This window comes from Saccostrea cucullata, unplaced genomic scaffold, assembly GCF_032062105.1.
Source record: "Saccostrea cucullata isolate Sc308-1 unplaced genomic scaffold, CSIRO_AGI_Scuc_v1 ctg317, whole genome shotgun sequence".
Lineage (NCBI taxonomy): Eukaryota > Metazoa > Mollusca > Bivalvia > Ostreida > Ostreidae > Saccostrea > Saccostrea cuccullata.
In genome coordinates, this window is record NW_026933753.1 from 231,902 (window position 1) to 247,572 (window position 15,671).

At 35.5% G+C, this 15,671-nt stretch overlaps 1 protein-coding gene across 2 annotated transcripts in view; it reads left to right on the forward strand.

Annotated features, from left to right (window-relative positions):
• The first annotated feature begins 260 nt into the window (after positions 1-260).
• Positions 261-15,671, forward strand: part of LOC134239252 (coiled-coil domain-containing protein AGAP005037-like) — a 39,698-nt gene continuing 24,287 nt past the window's right edge. Inside the window, exons 1-2 of one of the 2 annotated variants that reach the window (XM_062721417.1) lie at positions 261-457; positions 9,370-9,539. In XM_062721417.1, the coding sequence (XP_062577401.1) occupies positions 310-457; positions 9,370-9,539 (318 nt within the window). In that variant the 5' untranslated portion in view covers positions 261-309. Of the gene's footprint in view, positions 458-5,815; positions 6,637-9,369; positions 9,540-15,671 lie in introns of those variants that run through there. The other variant, XM_062721416.1, reaches the window with a different exon arrangement.

Here is a 15,671-nt window from a genome sequence, read left to right on the forward strand (position 1 = left end):
CGTTGATTTTTAATACTAGTACATAATTATCTTTCCTAACACTTCTATATGATAGTTTGTAAAAATTGAGAAATTTTCTTCCGAAAAGATTTTTTTCTTAGCTGAGTAAATGAATAGAAAAGAAAAAAAAATATTGCTACTTAGTTACACAACGCACTACCATTCGAACATGCCAATCCGGGATTTCGGAGTCCTAACGTACTTGCGAAAATTAGGACATAAGAGGGTATTTCCGGTTTACGGCTCCAGAGGAGGGAAATTTTATGAAACATGAATTTCCTCCTTTGCGTTTGATCTCTTTTTGCCGAAATGCAAAGCACTGGCGAAAGAGAGAGCAGAAGAGACCGTTATAGGCGCATTCGATCCCGTGCAACACAGCAAATTAACTATGGCGTAGATCATATCAGGGGGCTAGTCCCTCCAGCGGCCAAGGGGGCAAACCATCATCCAAGAAAAGGTAACTCTTACTTTAAATTGATGTGGACAATTCAGTGCCTTTGCTTTCTTAATTAATATGTTGACGGTGCGACCATTAGGGTGAGTGCAGAATTTCTATGGTTTCATATAGATTGGGCTCATCAAACTGCATGTGACATTTGGTGTGTCTATAGACTCTGACGTCACATAACGTCGTGTATAAATTGTAAATATCAAAATAGGAGCCTGATCAGTGCTGAAAGTTAATGACAATGTTACTTCAAAATATTTACATTTGCAAATGTTTTCCTTTATATAACACTACTGAAAGCAAGCGTTTTTATAACTGTATAAATACAGGTACGGGGTCAAGAGGTCATAGATGTGTGTTTGGATAAACGTTCGACGTAATCTCTGTGTGACGTCATAAAGGGTCGACGCGCGTTTAGTGGATTACATACATGCCGTTGGGTTTGAAAAATAAGGCATTTCGCACGTTAAAAGTAACAATCAGGCAAATTTAAAGTATGAATAAGTCACAAATGTAAATATAAGTAATAAGGTATCATTTTTTGAGTTTTATTGGGACGTAAAACGGGTTGGCACAGGATCAAATCTTCCATAAAGCCCTTCATGAGATTTGATCACGTGACCAACCCGTTTTACATCTCAATAAAACTCAAAAAAATGATACCTTATTTCTTGAATATACCCATTAAATCATGGCAAGTTAATTTTTTATTGAACTTTTGCCATTATTCTTGCGAGAACGTAGTATTAATAAGGGATTGATTGTTGGTCCAGAGTAACTGCAGAAAAAAAAAAATTGTTCGGATCAAAGTGCAAAGTTCAAATTTTCTCTTCGCCCAGGCATTGCTTTAAGAGCTCGCAGTGACAAGCGGCACTTAATGCTCGCTATAAGTGTTTGTTTTTTTTATTTAAAAAGTTTTTTTATACTGCAGAAAGATGCTTTTAACTAAAGGAACAACCTTTGATATGCAAGTTTTTCTAGATCAGTATAGTTTAGGCCACTAGTCTGACCAGGGGACCTATATAAATATACTACACTTAGTAAATTAATCTGGCATATTAATATTTTTTATATTAAACGTTCTTTATTAAAATAAGCACTATCCAGAATTAGATCTGGAAATCCAACTTACATACGACAGCATGTGACGTCAGAGTCTAGACATACTAAACTAAATGTCACATGTGGCTTGAAGAGACAAATCTATAAAAAATTAAAAAATTTAACCCTTATGCCTAGAAAGGGCGAAATGATTGCACGTGTAAACGGCGGACGTTTTGATTAAATGCTCTAAACGTTTACAAATTGAGTAAACGTTTACACAAAGGTTAATATCAATGTCTATCAGAAAAAAACCTTTCATCCAAACAAGTTGTTTTATTTCATATTTACCAAAGAAAACACACTCTCTTGTGTCTGTTACAGACATTTTTTTTTCTGTTATAATCGATACCGGAAACTAATATTAAACAAAACTATCTAGAAACCAATATGGTCTAACATTTTTAATTCCGATTTCCGAGTAGTGAAAATTAGCGATGTATTATTTTATTTTTCCAAATATATGTTCTAAAATAAATATTCTTTGTTGTTGCTTTTTATTGCTAAGAAAATAAAAAGTATCATGCTTATAATGGTATAATGTTGAATATAGAGCTTTGAAAAATTGAATGTAAACTGGAACCATCAATGTTATCGTATTATATTTTTATATTACTATCTCGTTTCAGTTTTTGACACTTCCTACCCTTTCGTCATAAAAACCAACAAATAAACGGTAATGACAACTCATACTTACATTATAGTGAAAGAGTGGTTTATTAAATTAGTTTTTCATGAGTAAGTAGCCATAAAAATTCAACACATAAAATTCTCCCGTTTTGTTTACTGCTGTTCGTTTAAAAGTTTCACCCTTAATGCCTAGGTCACATTTAAGCCGATGGTCGGGCGACTAAATTTTTCTGGTCTTGTCTGCTGAAAGAACATGATCGGGCGACATGGAGAAGTCACATTAATTCCTAGGAACACCGATGACTTAGATAAAGAACACAAAAAATCTTTTTTCTTTAGAAATCAGCAAAATTTTTTCATAGATCTATATTCAGATTGGTGAAGTGAGTAATATGTTTGCAAGGCAAAGTGGCAGAATTTGGTAAAATTCTGACTAAATGTTGAAAATGTGTGCAAAATTTTGTAAAGAATTGCATAAAAACGACAAACGGCGCATATCTAAGCAGCAAAAAATAATTAAGATTTCATTAACATATCTTACGGATTAATAATTTTGGTTAATTCCATTCAAAAAATATATATCAATCCATGCATCAAAATTTTGTTTGTGTTATGTATCCTTCATAGGTTTAATATTCACAAGTCGGCCAATCATCGCCCGATCATCGAGCCCTGAGCTACAGTTTGATTTTAACCATCTACCGAAAGTTTGGACACACTTATTGTTGAACGACGGACGACCGACTTAATAAACTGACCGCCGATGGTCGGACGATCGAAGGTTGGTCGACGGATAACTTAATTTGAAGAAATCAGCCACCAACGCAGAAAAAATTATAACTTGGACCGATGGACACAAAATTGGTCGTCTGACCAAAAAAAGAAATCAAAATCGGGCAAGACAACAGCCTATGAACTGCCGACTGTCACCCGAAGAATCCCATTTTTGCTTCAAAAACCGTCGGCCACTGATCATTTTGGGAAATGTGATTGGGGTTTTATGATCACACCATCAACATGAATATTTAGTGTTGATACGATAGTCACCGACTATCAAAAAATCCTTGCTGAGGACAGAATGTCCGCGACAATCTTCCCACAAATGAAAATTTTACACTGGGGTAGAAGATTTTTAAAATCGATCAAGTCACTAATTCACATGCATATCAGGCTTTAAGTTTGTAGCTCCGAACCTATCGCTTGGCGAAATTTACATACTGGTAGAATGATAAGATTAATCACAGAGGAAACAAATAAAAAATGGAAATATATTAAAATATCTGCATTTCAAAGCATATCTGAAAATTTCATGGTTAACTTTCTTTAAAATAAAGCTCAAATTATCGATCATATAATCGATTGCATGTTAATGATTCAATTTGATAATTGATTGTAAATTTTGCCTGATTTTGCAACACTATGAATATCCCAAATAGGAAACTAGTGGTACTGTGAGCACTGAGCTCACTAAATGATACCCCGTCTCTGATATGATTATTATGACAAAGTTACACGTTTTGCTCTGTGAGACCCAAAGTAAGTGTCAGATCAAAAAGTAAAACGGGAGATGCACACAATGGCATAATGTTATAAAGAATCTGTGAAACTATCATTAAATTTTATTCAGTTGTAGATGAGAGATGGGTAATTGATCGATTTGCTGGACATGAGGAAAGAAAGATAACTCATATTTTACTAATTTCTTTGAAGCAAAAAAAAAAATTAAAAAAAAGAAATGAAACCGTAAATAAATAGATAAATAAATACCTGTAAATACAGAGAAATTTTATAGGACGGTCTATTCATCAAAGATTATAAACATATCTTTTGTTTATTGTGAATTTTTTGGGCCTTAATTAAATGTATAACAAGCAGAAATTAACCTGCTGCCATTGATATTCAGTTACTCACTAATTGTCACTATATGTGATTTTATTTATTTTGTTTCTATTTGAGAAGCAAATCATTTTTGAATTTAATGTTTTTTCATCACATTAAAACAATTTTTTTATTAAACCTTTTTTTAATGTTTGCTAATATCTGATACAAAATTTAATGAAATCAAGCAAGTCATTGACCTCCTGTTAACATTCAGAATTCCTTTGTTTCACAAATTTCCAAGCCTGAGTGACCAGCTTTCAGAGTCAGACTGTGATATCAGCTAAAAGTATTGATTGATTTTATTAACACTTGTATTAAAAACGATCAACTACCCATAGAGAAAATATTGATGTTTCAGAGTGGATGCATCCCAAGTATAAGCAAAGTGTGTGTAAACTTCGATTCATGTCCGAAAGAGAGAAATTTTTTATTGATTGGACCTCTTAGTTGTAGACGCTGGAGAACTATCCCAACTCAGAAAATGTTATAAGCAGTGTTAAAAATGGAAATTGATCGAGATATAAAACCATTGTATATGTGTGGTAAAAATTATATTTCTTGATACATTTGATAGAGATGGGGTAATATCAGTTACCTAATTTTTGGTCATTTCAATCATGGAAATGCTGAGAGAAATAATTTTTTAGCAACATATATTTCATTCTCAGGAGTTTTAAGTAGAGGTCTGTAAGGAATTCTTTGTTTGGGTTTGTATGAGTGGGATCTTCATATTGTTATTGTTATTGAGACACATGTTTTCTTTATATCCAGGATTCAAGTTTTTTTCCTCCCTTCTTCATCTCGTTATTAAACCCTTTGTTGTCCATGTGGATCAGAGGAAAAATAGCACTGAAATGATCCTACAAGAGAAAGCTTTGTTGATATAAGCCGCATTTGAAGTCATAATAATCATATTTATCATGAGGGTTTGCTTTTTGTGCATGAAAAACTTTCAAACGGAATCATTCCCCTGTTACTATTTGCACTGGTAGAATGATTTCAAGGCTAGATTAATATTGGACATTTCCCTGAATTCTTCTGCACTAGGACACGCATCAGCAGAGTTTAGTTCCTCCCAAGACAGCAGTTTACAGCTATTGATTGTAAACACTAGGTCAGTCCTGGGTCAATATCAAATGTGTGTTGCTGTGTCACCCGAAAAGTCACGGAAGAACCTTCACTAAGGAGACCAACGTTAGGAATCATTTGGAGGAGATCCCACTTGGATTGACTCAAGTAACTGTTAATGTGCTGTAAAGTTTGACATCAGTGATTGATATTGATAAGTCAGTGTAGGAGGAGATGAGCAGGGGGCAGGTATTCTGTTGGGACATGAGAAAAAAAATGGAGGATTTAGGAAGAAAAATTTGATTATGTGCATGGTATACAGGTGTGAATATTTCATGGATCTAGCAAACATCTGATGGGAAGATTTTCTCTGTTAATTCCACTGGGACGTCATTTTTCCGTGGTATTGTCTGTTGGTAGACTCTGGGAGATATTAATGGTTTTTTGATTTTGGTTCCAAGAAATTGGATATATATATTGTCATGGTGATATAAAAAGAGAAATTGAGGAGAGAGACTTAGTATCTTCAGCAACTGGAAGCAATAGAACAGCTTACAGTAAATTGCCATTAATGGTTATTTTTTTCTTCTGATTGTTACGAATTTATGACACTGTGCCAATATAATTGTGTAACAGTATATTAACATAAATGTCAGTGATAAACTGTCCTTCACAAACCTTGATCAGTTCTCTCGAATTACTTTCTCTGGTATATAGCATATACCGATAAATACTATCAGAAATCTTGATACATGCTGCAATGGTAATAAGCAGAAAATTAATAATTAATGACTTGGAAAAGCGTAACTTGAGAACAGCGATAAAACAAAAAGTGCATAAACAAGGGACCGATTTTAATGAAATTTCTCAGTAAGTGACACCCAAGTTCTGGTTTTTGTGAGCCTTGTTACATGCATGTGGGATTTTCTTTTTGGATTTTAAAACTACATGAATCAAGATACAGAAGTAGAGCTGCTACAAAGTTCCAATGAGAGTGAATCATGGATGTTAAAAAAAAAATATATACCTCCCGGTACGCGTCCGTCATTGCAAAGGGTTTACGTGATATTGCAGTCGTTAAAGTGATCAGAAGAAGCCGTGAAAGTTAAAGGGGTGATAATTGGACAAGTTGTTTGTGTCTTAAAGAAACAATGTGTTGGAATGCTGGAAAAGTTTCGACTGGCTGAGCATGGCGGGTTCTCACTCACCTGAGTCCTTTAGAGAACACCAGGGGGTAGATGGGGGACCGCGCTCAACTCAGAAGAGTAAACTCATAGAGATGTTCACGTCCAAAAAACCTCCCAGGCGGACCCAGACTAATAATGGCCGACAGTGTCATAATGATATCTATGGACTTCTAGATGATAGTGTAATTAGGGGCTCGGTCAGGTCCCCCAAGGACTGGACTCAGAAAGTGAGGGGGGAGTGGGGCCAGCGGAGCACCAGCCTCTCCCCAAACCTGGTCAGGCACCCCAAGGTCACCTCTGCCCCCACCTCACCACTGACTAGTAAGTAAACTGCATGTTTAGCCCTGTCTGTCTGTTTGTCTGTCTGTCTTGTGTAGTAATAAAGCTCCTGTAATATTTGTGTTACATTTGTCATAAATATCAGTGAGGAAAATTCAGAAAAGTTTAAATATAAATAAACTAAGATTTTAAATTTTTTCTCATTGTGTAGACAGTACTTAATGGAAAATCTAGTCAAAAAATGTAATTATTAACTTGACTATATTAAATAGAGATGAAGTTTTCAGATATGCATGAATATGAAAAATGGCCATCTTTCCTGATTTTATTACATGTCATTTTATTTTTTTTTTTGCATTTTAAATTTGTTTGCAGACAAATGCTCTTTTCTTTTCCTCGAAATAAAAAAAAGTGGTGCTGCCTGATAAATAAGTAACCGTGTAGCAATGATTCATAGAAATTTATATCCCCTTCGTTTTTAGCAGGGTTTTGCTGGCTTAATGGAAGTGGTTATGTTCAGAGCCATGCATCAAAATAGAATCAGTTTCAGAAAAAAAAAATAGTCTTAGAAATGCTTATTTTAATTGCTTTTAAAGCATAGGAATTTGTTTGGTTTATATTTTAATCTTAACAATTTAACAATTGATTAATAGATTCACTCTTACTTTTTCCTCAACCTTTTTTAGAATACATGGGGCTCACTCCCTCCCCCTCTCTCTCCCCTCTCTATATCTCCCTCTCTCCTCTTCTCTCTCTCCTCCCCCTCTCTCTCCCTCCATCTATCTCTCTCTTTCCATCTCTCTCTCTCATCTCTCCCTTCTCTCTCTCTCTCATCTGACTTCAAATCAAAAGGGAGAGAATTCTTAGGATCAGCTGATGAACATGTAATCTTAATTTGTTTTTCTGCAGGCAGATACATTAACATGTCAGCCATTGTCAGGATTTTATTGACTTGTATGCATCATTTACATAGCTCCACTGTACGTTAAACTTTCCAGACTCTCCCTAGCTTGGCATCCATTCAATGTGTCCCAGTTATATATTTTATTACATTTAATATGTGCATAATCGATGGGTTATAGACTTGCATGGGGATAGGATACGTGGAAGTTTGATGGATGTGATATTGAGCCATCCAGTCTTGATAAGAGTTATTTCCCTTTATGGCACACTTCCTCTGAGAGAGAGAGAGAGAGAGAGAGAGAGATCAAACAACTTATTAATTACCTTCTTAATTTAATAATTCTTATCTTTTTCTGAATTGCTAGACACTCAAATCATTTCTACACACAATTTAAGGATTTTAATGTTTACAAAGATAATAAACAAACATCGTAAATCTCTTTGATGTCATGGTGGGGATGTGTAAAGGAAGAGAGCAAAATATTGACACCTCTCCTCACACATTAGATTAATTACCCCCGATAAGGATGTCCCAGCTATTTATAGGTCAGGTGAAAATCCAGGTGATTCAGGTAGATCGTTAATTTTAGGCTGGAGGGCTTGAAAGGACATCTATTGGTGCAGTGTTTGATTCCACGCTGATGTGATATCGATTGAGCCCATAATAAGCTTGTTAAAAGTGTGCGTTGCTTTTTCGTATTTGTTAAATATGCATGAATTGTTTGTAACTGTGTCCAGGTATGTGTTTTTAACGCTTAAGTAAATAATTTGTTTGAACATGGTAGATAGGAGCAGAATTTTATTTTTATTCTGAATAGGTATACATTTATTTGATGCCCTTCATTGTTAGAAAGCCTGCAACATTTTGTGTTTTTTTTTGACACCATCATGTGTATTAAGTTGAGGATGATTTGCAAGGTCTCACATTAAGTTTCAAGTAATCTGCTTGTTGTGTCATATGCATATGATTAACAGGTTTGCACAATGTTACATGCTCATATTATAAATATTATATATATGAAGTTGAATGTGTACAACATCATTCATATGCGTTATTAGTGGAAAATTGTATATGAGTGTAAGTGATGGTAATCGTTATATGTAATATGTTAAGTTTACGGATCACTGGAGTTCATAATCAATAATTGGTTTTCTGCTACAAACTAATTAGGAAATTGTAATCAGAAAGCAGAAAGTTACACATGCTAAACAACTGAAAGAGAGTAAATACAAATAAAAATATAACCCTTAAATCTTATTTTCAGCAAAAAATGATTTTTTCATTGTCCTTTTTGTTTAAAAAAAATGTGCTTGTATACACTTTTAGTCCTCATAAATCGGTAACTAAAAAGAAATAACTTGATGTACATAATTTAAAAAAATACTTTACATGTCTTGATACTTTGTACACATTTGAAGGAACTTTTGATGTGAACTGGCTGACGAAAAGCATCTAATTGTATGTTTTCTGTCTCAAGTGAATGTGTATGTAAGGGGGATAACTCTAATTGGAGATCTATCAGTATTGCAGTAGTGAGTGCCTCTGTGTCATAATTCACACTTAACATCAGAACAATTAACTCTATAGCTATCTCTGGTGAGTTGTAAGCCACTTATCAGGGTAAATAGGTATACGTACAAATCTGTTGATGAAGGAATGTGTTTGTACACTGAGTCTGAGCAATGCTGGTTTATTGAATGAAGTGTTTTATTGCAGGAAAGAAATGGATATTTATTATGTAAGAAAGTAAAATTATCACCTTGGACAATCATGATAAAATGTGACACTGTTTTTCTAAAAACCAATATGGTTAATTGAAAACCTGTTAATTCACTCTATTACTTAGTAACCATTTTCTGATTTTCTTTTAGCACATAAAAGGCATGGCAGTGCTACAGAGTTGGACGATCGACTAAGTGATTTCGGTGACACAAATAGTGATGACCTTCACAGGATGTCAAGGAGACAAGCACCACGGCGACACACTGTAGGGGGGAACAATCTCCTGGGTGAAGGAGGAGGCGGGGACAATAATGAAGACGTAAGTACTTATCTATGTCACAGAGGTCAAGTACAGTCAAACCTCATTATCTCATTCTCAAACTCAGTGGAACTGAAAAAAAAAGTTTGAGATATCAGAGTATTCAAAATGTCAAGGGTTAAATACTTGAATTTTACTTCAACATAAATGTATCCATGGTATTCAAGAAATCTGAGTTTAAGAAAATGAAGTTCAACTGTATTATTAGCTCACCTGAGCCGAAGGCTCAAGTGAGCTTTTCTGATCAAAATTTGTCCGTCGTCTGTCGTTGTCGTCGTCGTTGTTGTTGTCGTTGTTGTCGTAAACTTTTCACATTTTCATCTTCTTCTCGAGAACCACTGGGCCGATTTCAACCAAACTTGGCACAAAGTATCCTTGAGTGAAGGGGATTCAAGTTTATTCAAATGAAGGGCCACGCCCTTTTCCAAGGGGAGATAATCATGAATTTGTTAAAAATTAATGGCATTTTTAAAAAATCTTCTTCTCCAGAACCGATGGGTCAGGAAAGATGAAACTCATGTGGAAGCATCCTCAGGTAGTGTACATTCAAGTTTGTTCAAATCATGACCCCCGGGGCAAGGGTGGGGCCAAAATGGCCGACCCAAGTTTAACATAGGAATATATAGGAAAAATCTTTAAAAAATCTTCTTCTCCAGAACCACTGGGCCAGGAAAAATGAAACTCATGTGGAATCATCCTCAGGTAGTGTAGTTTCAGGTTTGTTCAAATCATGACCCCCGGGGCAAGGGTGGGGCCAAAATAACCGACCTTAGTTTTACATAGGAATATATAGGAAAAATTTTATTAAAAATCTTCTTCTCAAGAACCACTAGGACAGGAAAGATGAAACTCATGTGGAATCATCCTCAGGTAGTGTACATTCAAGTTTGTTCAAATCATGACCCCTGGGGCAAGGGTGGGGCCAAAATGGCCGACCCAAGTTTTACATAGGAATATATAGGAAAAATCTTTAAAAATCTTCTTCTCCAGAACCACTGGGCCAGGAAAGATGAAACTCATGTGGAATCGTCCTCAGGTAGTGTAGATGCAAGTATGTCCAAATCATGACCCCCGGGGCAAGGGTGGGGCCAAAATGGTGATCAAATTTTACATAGGAATATATAGGAAAAATCTTTAAAAATCTTCTTCTCCAGAACCACTGGGCCAGGAAAAATGAAACTCAAGTGGAATCATCCTCAGGTAGTGTAGATTCAAGTTTGTTCAAATCATGACCGCCGGGCCAAGGATGGGGCCAAAATGGCCCCACCCAAGTTTTACATAGGAATATACAGGAAAAATCTTTAAAAATCTTCTTCTCCAGAACCGCTGGGCCAGGAAAGATGAAACTCATGTGGAATCATCCTCAGGTAGTGTAGATTCAAGTTTTTGCAAATCATGACCCCCGGGGCAAGGGTGGGGCCAAAATGGCCGACCCAAGTTTTACATAGGAATATATAGGAAATATCTTTAAAAATCCTTCTGAAGGTCCACAGGGCCAGGAAAGATGAAACTCATGTGGAATCATCCTCAGGTAGTGTAGATTCAAGTTTGTTGAAATCATGACCCCCGTGGCTAGGGTGGGGCCAAAATGGCCGACCCAAGTTTTACATAGGGATATATAGGGAAACCTTTTAAAATCTTCTTTTCAAGTACTTCAAAGCTATGATTAGTGATATTTATATGGAATCATCCTCAGGTAGTGTAGATTCTAGTTTGTTCAAATGATGAACGCCTGGAGGGGGGGAGTAAATTCAAGCCCGATGTTCTCAGGTGAGCGCTGTGGCCCCTGGGCCTCTTGTTATACATGCATTCTCCACTGATCTTTTTTTCCCTCAGCTTTTCTTGTCAGAGACAGGAACAGCTTATGCTTTACTAAAGTGTCCATGTTAGTCCATCTGTCTTTCTGTCCATTTCTATAAACACTTGACAAGGAGCACACGACGAGTGTGACAAGTCAGCAGGGAATGCTCACTCCTCCAAGGCACCTGATCCCACTTCTGATGTTTTGGAGGTCTGTGTTTTCTCTGCTCCTATTTTGTATTGTTTAATGGACTTTAATAGTGTTCGTTATCTCCATATATTTCATTTTAACAAAAATATAAAATTTCATTTCTCTAATCACATCCTTCATAAATAGAATTACTGAAAAATATTGGGGGTGGGGATATTATTAGCCTCAATGTATATTTAAAAAACTAGCATACAACCTTATACTTATTCACAAAAACGGGTCAATTTCTAAAGAAAGACAAAGCCAATTAGCAATATTTATATTGTACAAGCTTTCCAATAAAGCTGTACAAATCCTAATTAGTGCTTCACTTTGAACTAGGCCAATACACAAAGGATTCCAAGCTCTATAACTTTATAGATGCCCGCTGTCAGCTCTCCTAAGACCACTGTTTGACTAATGATTCCTGAAACCTCACGAAAAAAGGTGCTACAGTGTTGGTGAAGAAGGTTCAATACAAGAATGGCTGGGAGCCCTATTGATTTTACATAGTAAGGGATACAGACCAGAGTGGTAGGAAGAGAAAGCCAGCGTCTTAGGAAAGAGATTCAACAGGGAAGAAAAGGATCAAGGAATCGCTGATAAAGTTCTTCTGGTCCGGTCTTCTGCTCTAGCTGTGTTGCTTTATAATCTAGGACTCTTAGTCCAGATAGATCAGGCTTTCCATCTTGTCATGTTGATATATCCAGGAACTAATATCCTAGATTTGTATCTTCTATCTATTATCTGGCTGAGATGGCCCTCCATTATTTACATTAAGTAAATTTTCTGTCTCCTATGAAGACAAGTTGGCTTGGGTGAAAATTGAATTTCCCTGCTGTGATAGGATGAAAATGATTTTAGATTTTGTTTCTCAAGTGGTTATTATCTTCCCAGAGAGGAAAAAATACGTATTGATTGAATAAAGAAGAAAATCCTGAATGATTGTCGTGTCCTTGGGTTTTGTGTCTTCTGTGAGGAAGAGGTTGTAGCCCCCCAATTGTTTGTTTGCTTGTGTCAACGGAACAAGGTTGAGGCATTGATATGTAATGAGGAAAGATGTTTGCCAAGATGCTTGTTCGTAGAGAGAGAGAGAAAAAAAAACTTTACAGGAAGGATAAATTGTTTACTCTTTTAAGTGTAGCAGGTTTATGTGCAATTCTTGACATTGATATGAAAATGTATGAGGAAAATATGTATTTCTGCCATAATATCGGAGTCTGTTTTTTCTCTGATCTTGGTCCAAGGCAAGCTTACAAATTAACGTTTATTAGTTGAATATGTGGATTTTTTAAAGATAGATAATGTGTTAGCAATAGAAATGAATAAATTGTTGGTTTTGGGGGGCGCCACATTTGAAGGAATGTGAGATTTGACAAGAAAGCTTTTTGGTGATGACTAAGGAGAGGAAATCTTCATCATCTGAATGTTTGTATTGATTGGGCACTCAAGGCCCTTAATTGGGTGGCTTTGAACTGTTCGCTTAATTACTAGAATAACTTAATTTCCACTAACCGACTGCCCCACGTATTGATCGGGAATGATCCGGAAATTCTTGTCGTGGGAGAAATATTATAAAAAAAAATTCTGCATCCTGTACATAGGCCTGTGGTCATTTGTCATGCAGACATTTGGATATCCGCAGCTGAGGAGTATTTTATCTGTAAATCTTGAAGGATTTATACTTATCATATCAGTTCTGTAAAAAATCAGTTTGGATTCCAAAGATACATTTTGGATGTTATTGTTGTTAAAACAAGTTTCTGTATTTGGGATTTAAAAATATCAAGATGTGCTATTGTATGAGGCTCTAATGAACTAGGTTTGCTTTGTGAGTTGCATTGTTTTTATTTTGAATTTAAGGAAAGATGAAAATAAGGTGTTGCAAAAATTACTGATCTATATGATCTATATAAGTAAATGGACTAGCAATTACTACACTGTAGGGTGGTCTAAGCATGATATTATTCAGTTCTAAGGTCAATTTGTTTGTTTATTGGTTATACATAATTATTACAGCCTTCCAACCATGTATCATATAGAGTTTAGATGAGTTTTCATTCTATGTACTTGCTGTCTCTGATCATTAGGGGGGATGCTAATGAGAAAAATAACTGTTTAGACTTTATACAGGGGACACATTATAGATCAAAACCAATAACTTGTGTTTGACACCTATTGGCATTTTTATACTGTTGGGCAGCTATATCTCAGATGTATCTCACCAATAAAGGCTAGCGAGAGGCATCTGCAGGGGATGATGCTGGCCTAGCATTAGCACCAGGCTCATTTCATTGTTGCTGGTTTTATTTTATGGTCAGATTAATCTTTCAGATGAGGAAACGTCTCCCATGTTAAGTAAATTGGAAAAAATGAAGGCAGAATTCTGCATTCATTCATTGTGTATGGATTATTTTGAGGGGTCTTATTTGTAGTAGTCCGCAGGGAAAATGTATTTATTTCAGAATGGAGATAGCCTTCCATTTATATAATGTGTGCATGTGATTCCTGGAGTTTTTTCTTGGATATGATTTTGTGCAGTCTGACATTTCTTTAAGGTTTAATTTGTTTTGTTATGGTGAAAATCATTATTAACTTGTGTGTATTAATTCTTTTACCAGTATAGTCCCAATCAATTTTTAAAAGTGCTGTTTAAACTGTTATACCATATATTATTATATTAGAACTTGCAACCTAAATAGGAGCTATATATAGATCATTTCTACTAATATTGATTGATTTGAACTGAACTGAAAGAGTTTTGGTGATAATTGTGTTTTGTTTGCAAATTGTTAAATTAATGGTGGTGGAATATACATCTATAGTATAGAAATGATGAAAATTAAAGCTAATGAATGAAAAAAAAAATCATTGATTTTGTGAGATGTAACTAGGATCATGTGACATAATGGAGATGAGTAGTTGATGATAAAATAGGCTGACATTAGTCAAATATAAAGCCCTTGGGGCATCGGAGTATGTCATTTCTTCAGCAAGAGTTCATGTATAGTGTGACTTAAAAGTTTTTGTGATGTAATGATAGTAAAGTTTCTTGTCTATAAATAATTCATCAGTGACATGGGAATCCAATTGTGTACCAGTCAGATGTTAAATCTCTTTGAACAGAGCGGGCAGTTATAGCTTTATACTGGTCTGATCTTTATGGCACGGACTTGATTTAAAGAATTCTGGGCCGCTGTAGATGACAGTTATAATTTTCTGTGGTGCCCATTAGGTCCCAGCAGGTGGGGGTGTGGGTATTGAAGTGTTTGTGGTCTCTCTCCTGGTGTGGGGACATTAACATAACCCCAGGGGTGGTTTATTTGTATCCAGCACTTTGTTATTAAAACACAGAGGGTAATTTTACATCAGCAATCACTCTGTGTTATTTAAGCTTAATGGGATAATTCGAAGAGCCAGTCACTGAAATAATAAAAATTAAGGAATAGAATGTAGATTTATGCATTTGTATTTATCCACAACAGAATTTTAAATTTGATTAATCAGGGATGAGGAAAATATTTGTACATGTAATTGCTCATCTCATGGGGCAAAGAGAAATGGATGTGTTATGTAAACTTAGAGCCCTTATTTTAAGTAAATTAGGGGGTCACCAGGGATAAGACATTGTTGACCAAGGAATGGGGGCATTTATACTATTTATAGCTCCCCAGGGGTCCCCCCATGCCTCTCACCTGTGCAATAATGGCCATGCTAACACATTTAGAATGAGGACCAGCTGTATTTGACAGCAGGATCACAGAGGTTAATACAAGCCCAGCGTGGTCACAGTTTGAATTCAGACATTTGATTAAGTGACCACAAATTTCTGTATTGGAGATTATATAGTGGATTTTGTTGTTGCTTGAATGTGTGTATATGGATGTAAGAATGGGCCCATATGTGTTTCAGTGTGCATAAATTTGAAGATTGCAATTATTTTGTGATTAATGCTAATAAGAAAACCTATTATTAGTATATTTTACTGAATTGAAATCATAATTCTGCAATACAGGATTTTTTTCATGGAATTTTATTTTATTGATGAATATCATGGTATATACTGTGGACAGTAACTGTGGGCAATCATTTCATCTAATAGCCTTGAAGTTGAAGAGCATTTAATTAAAGGAATGTGAGTT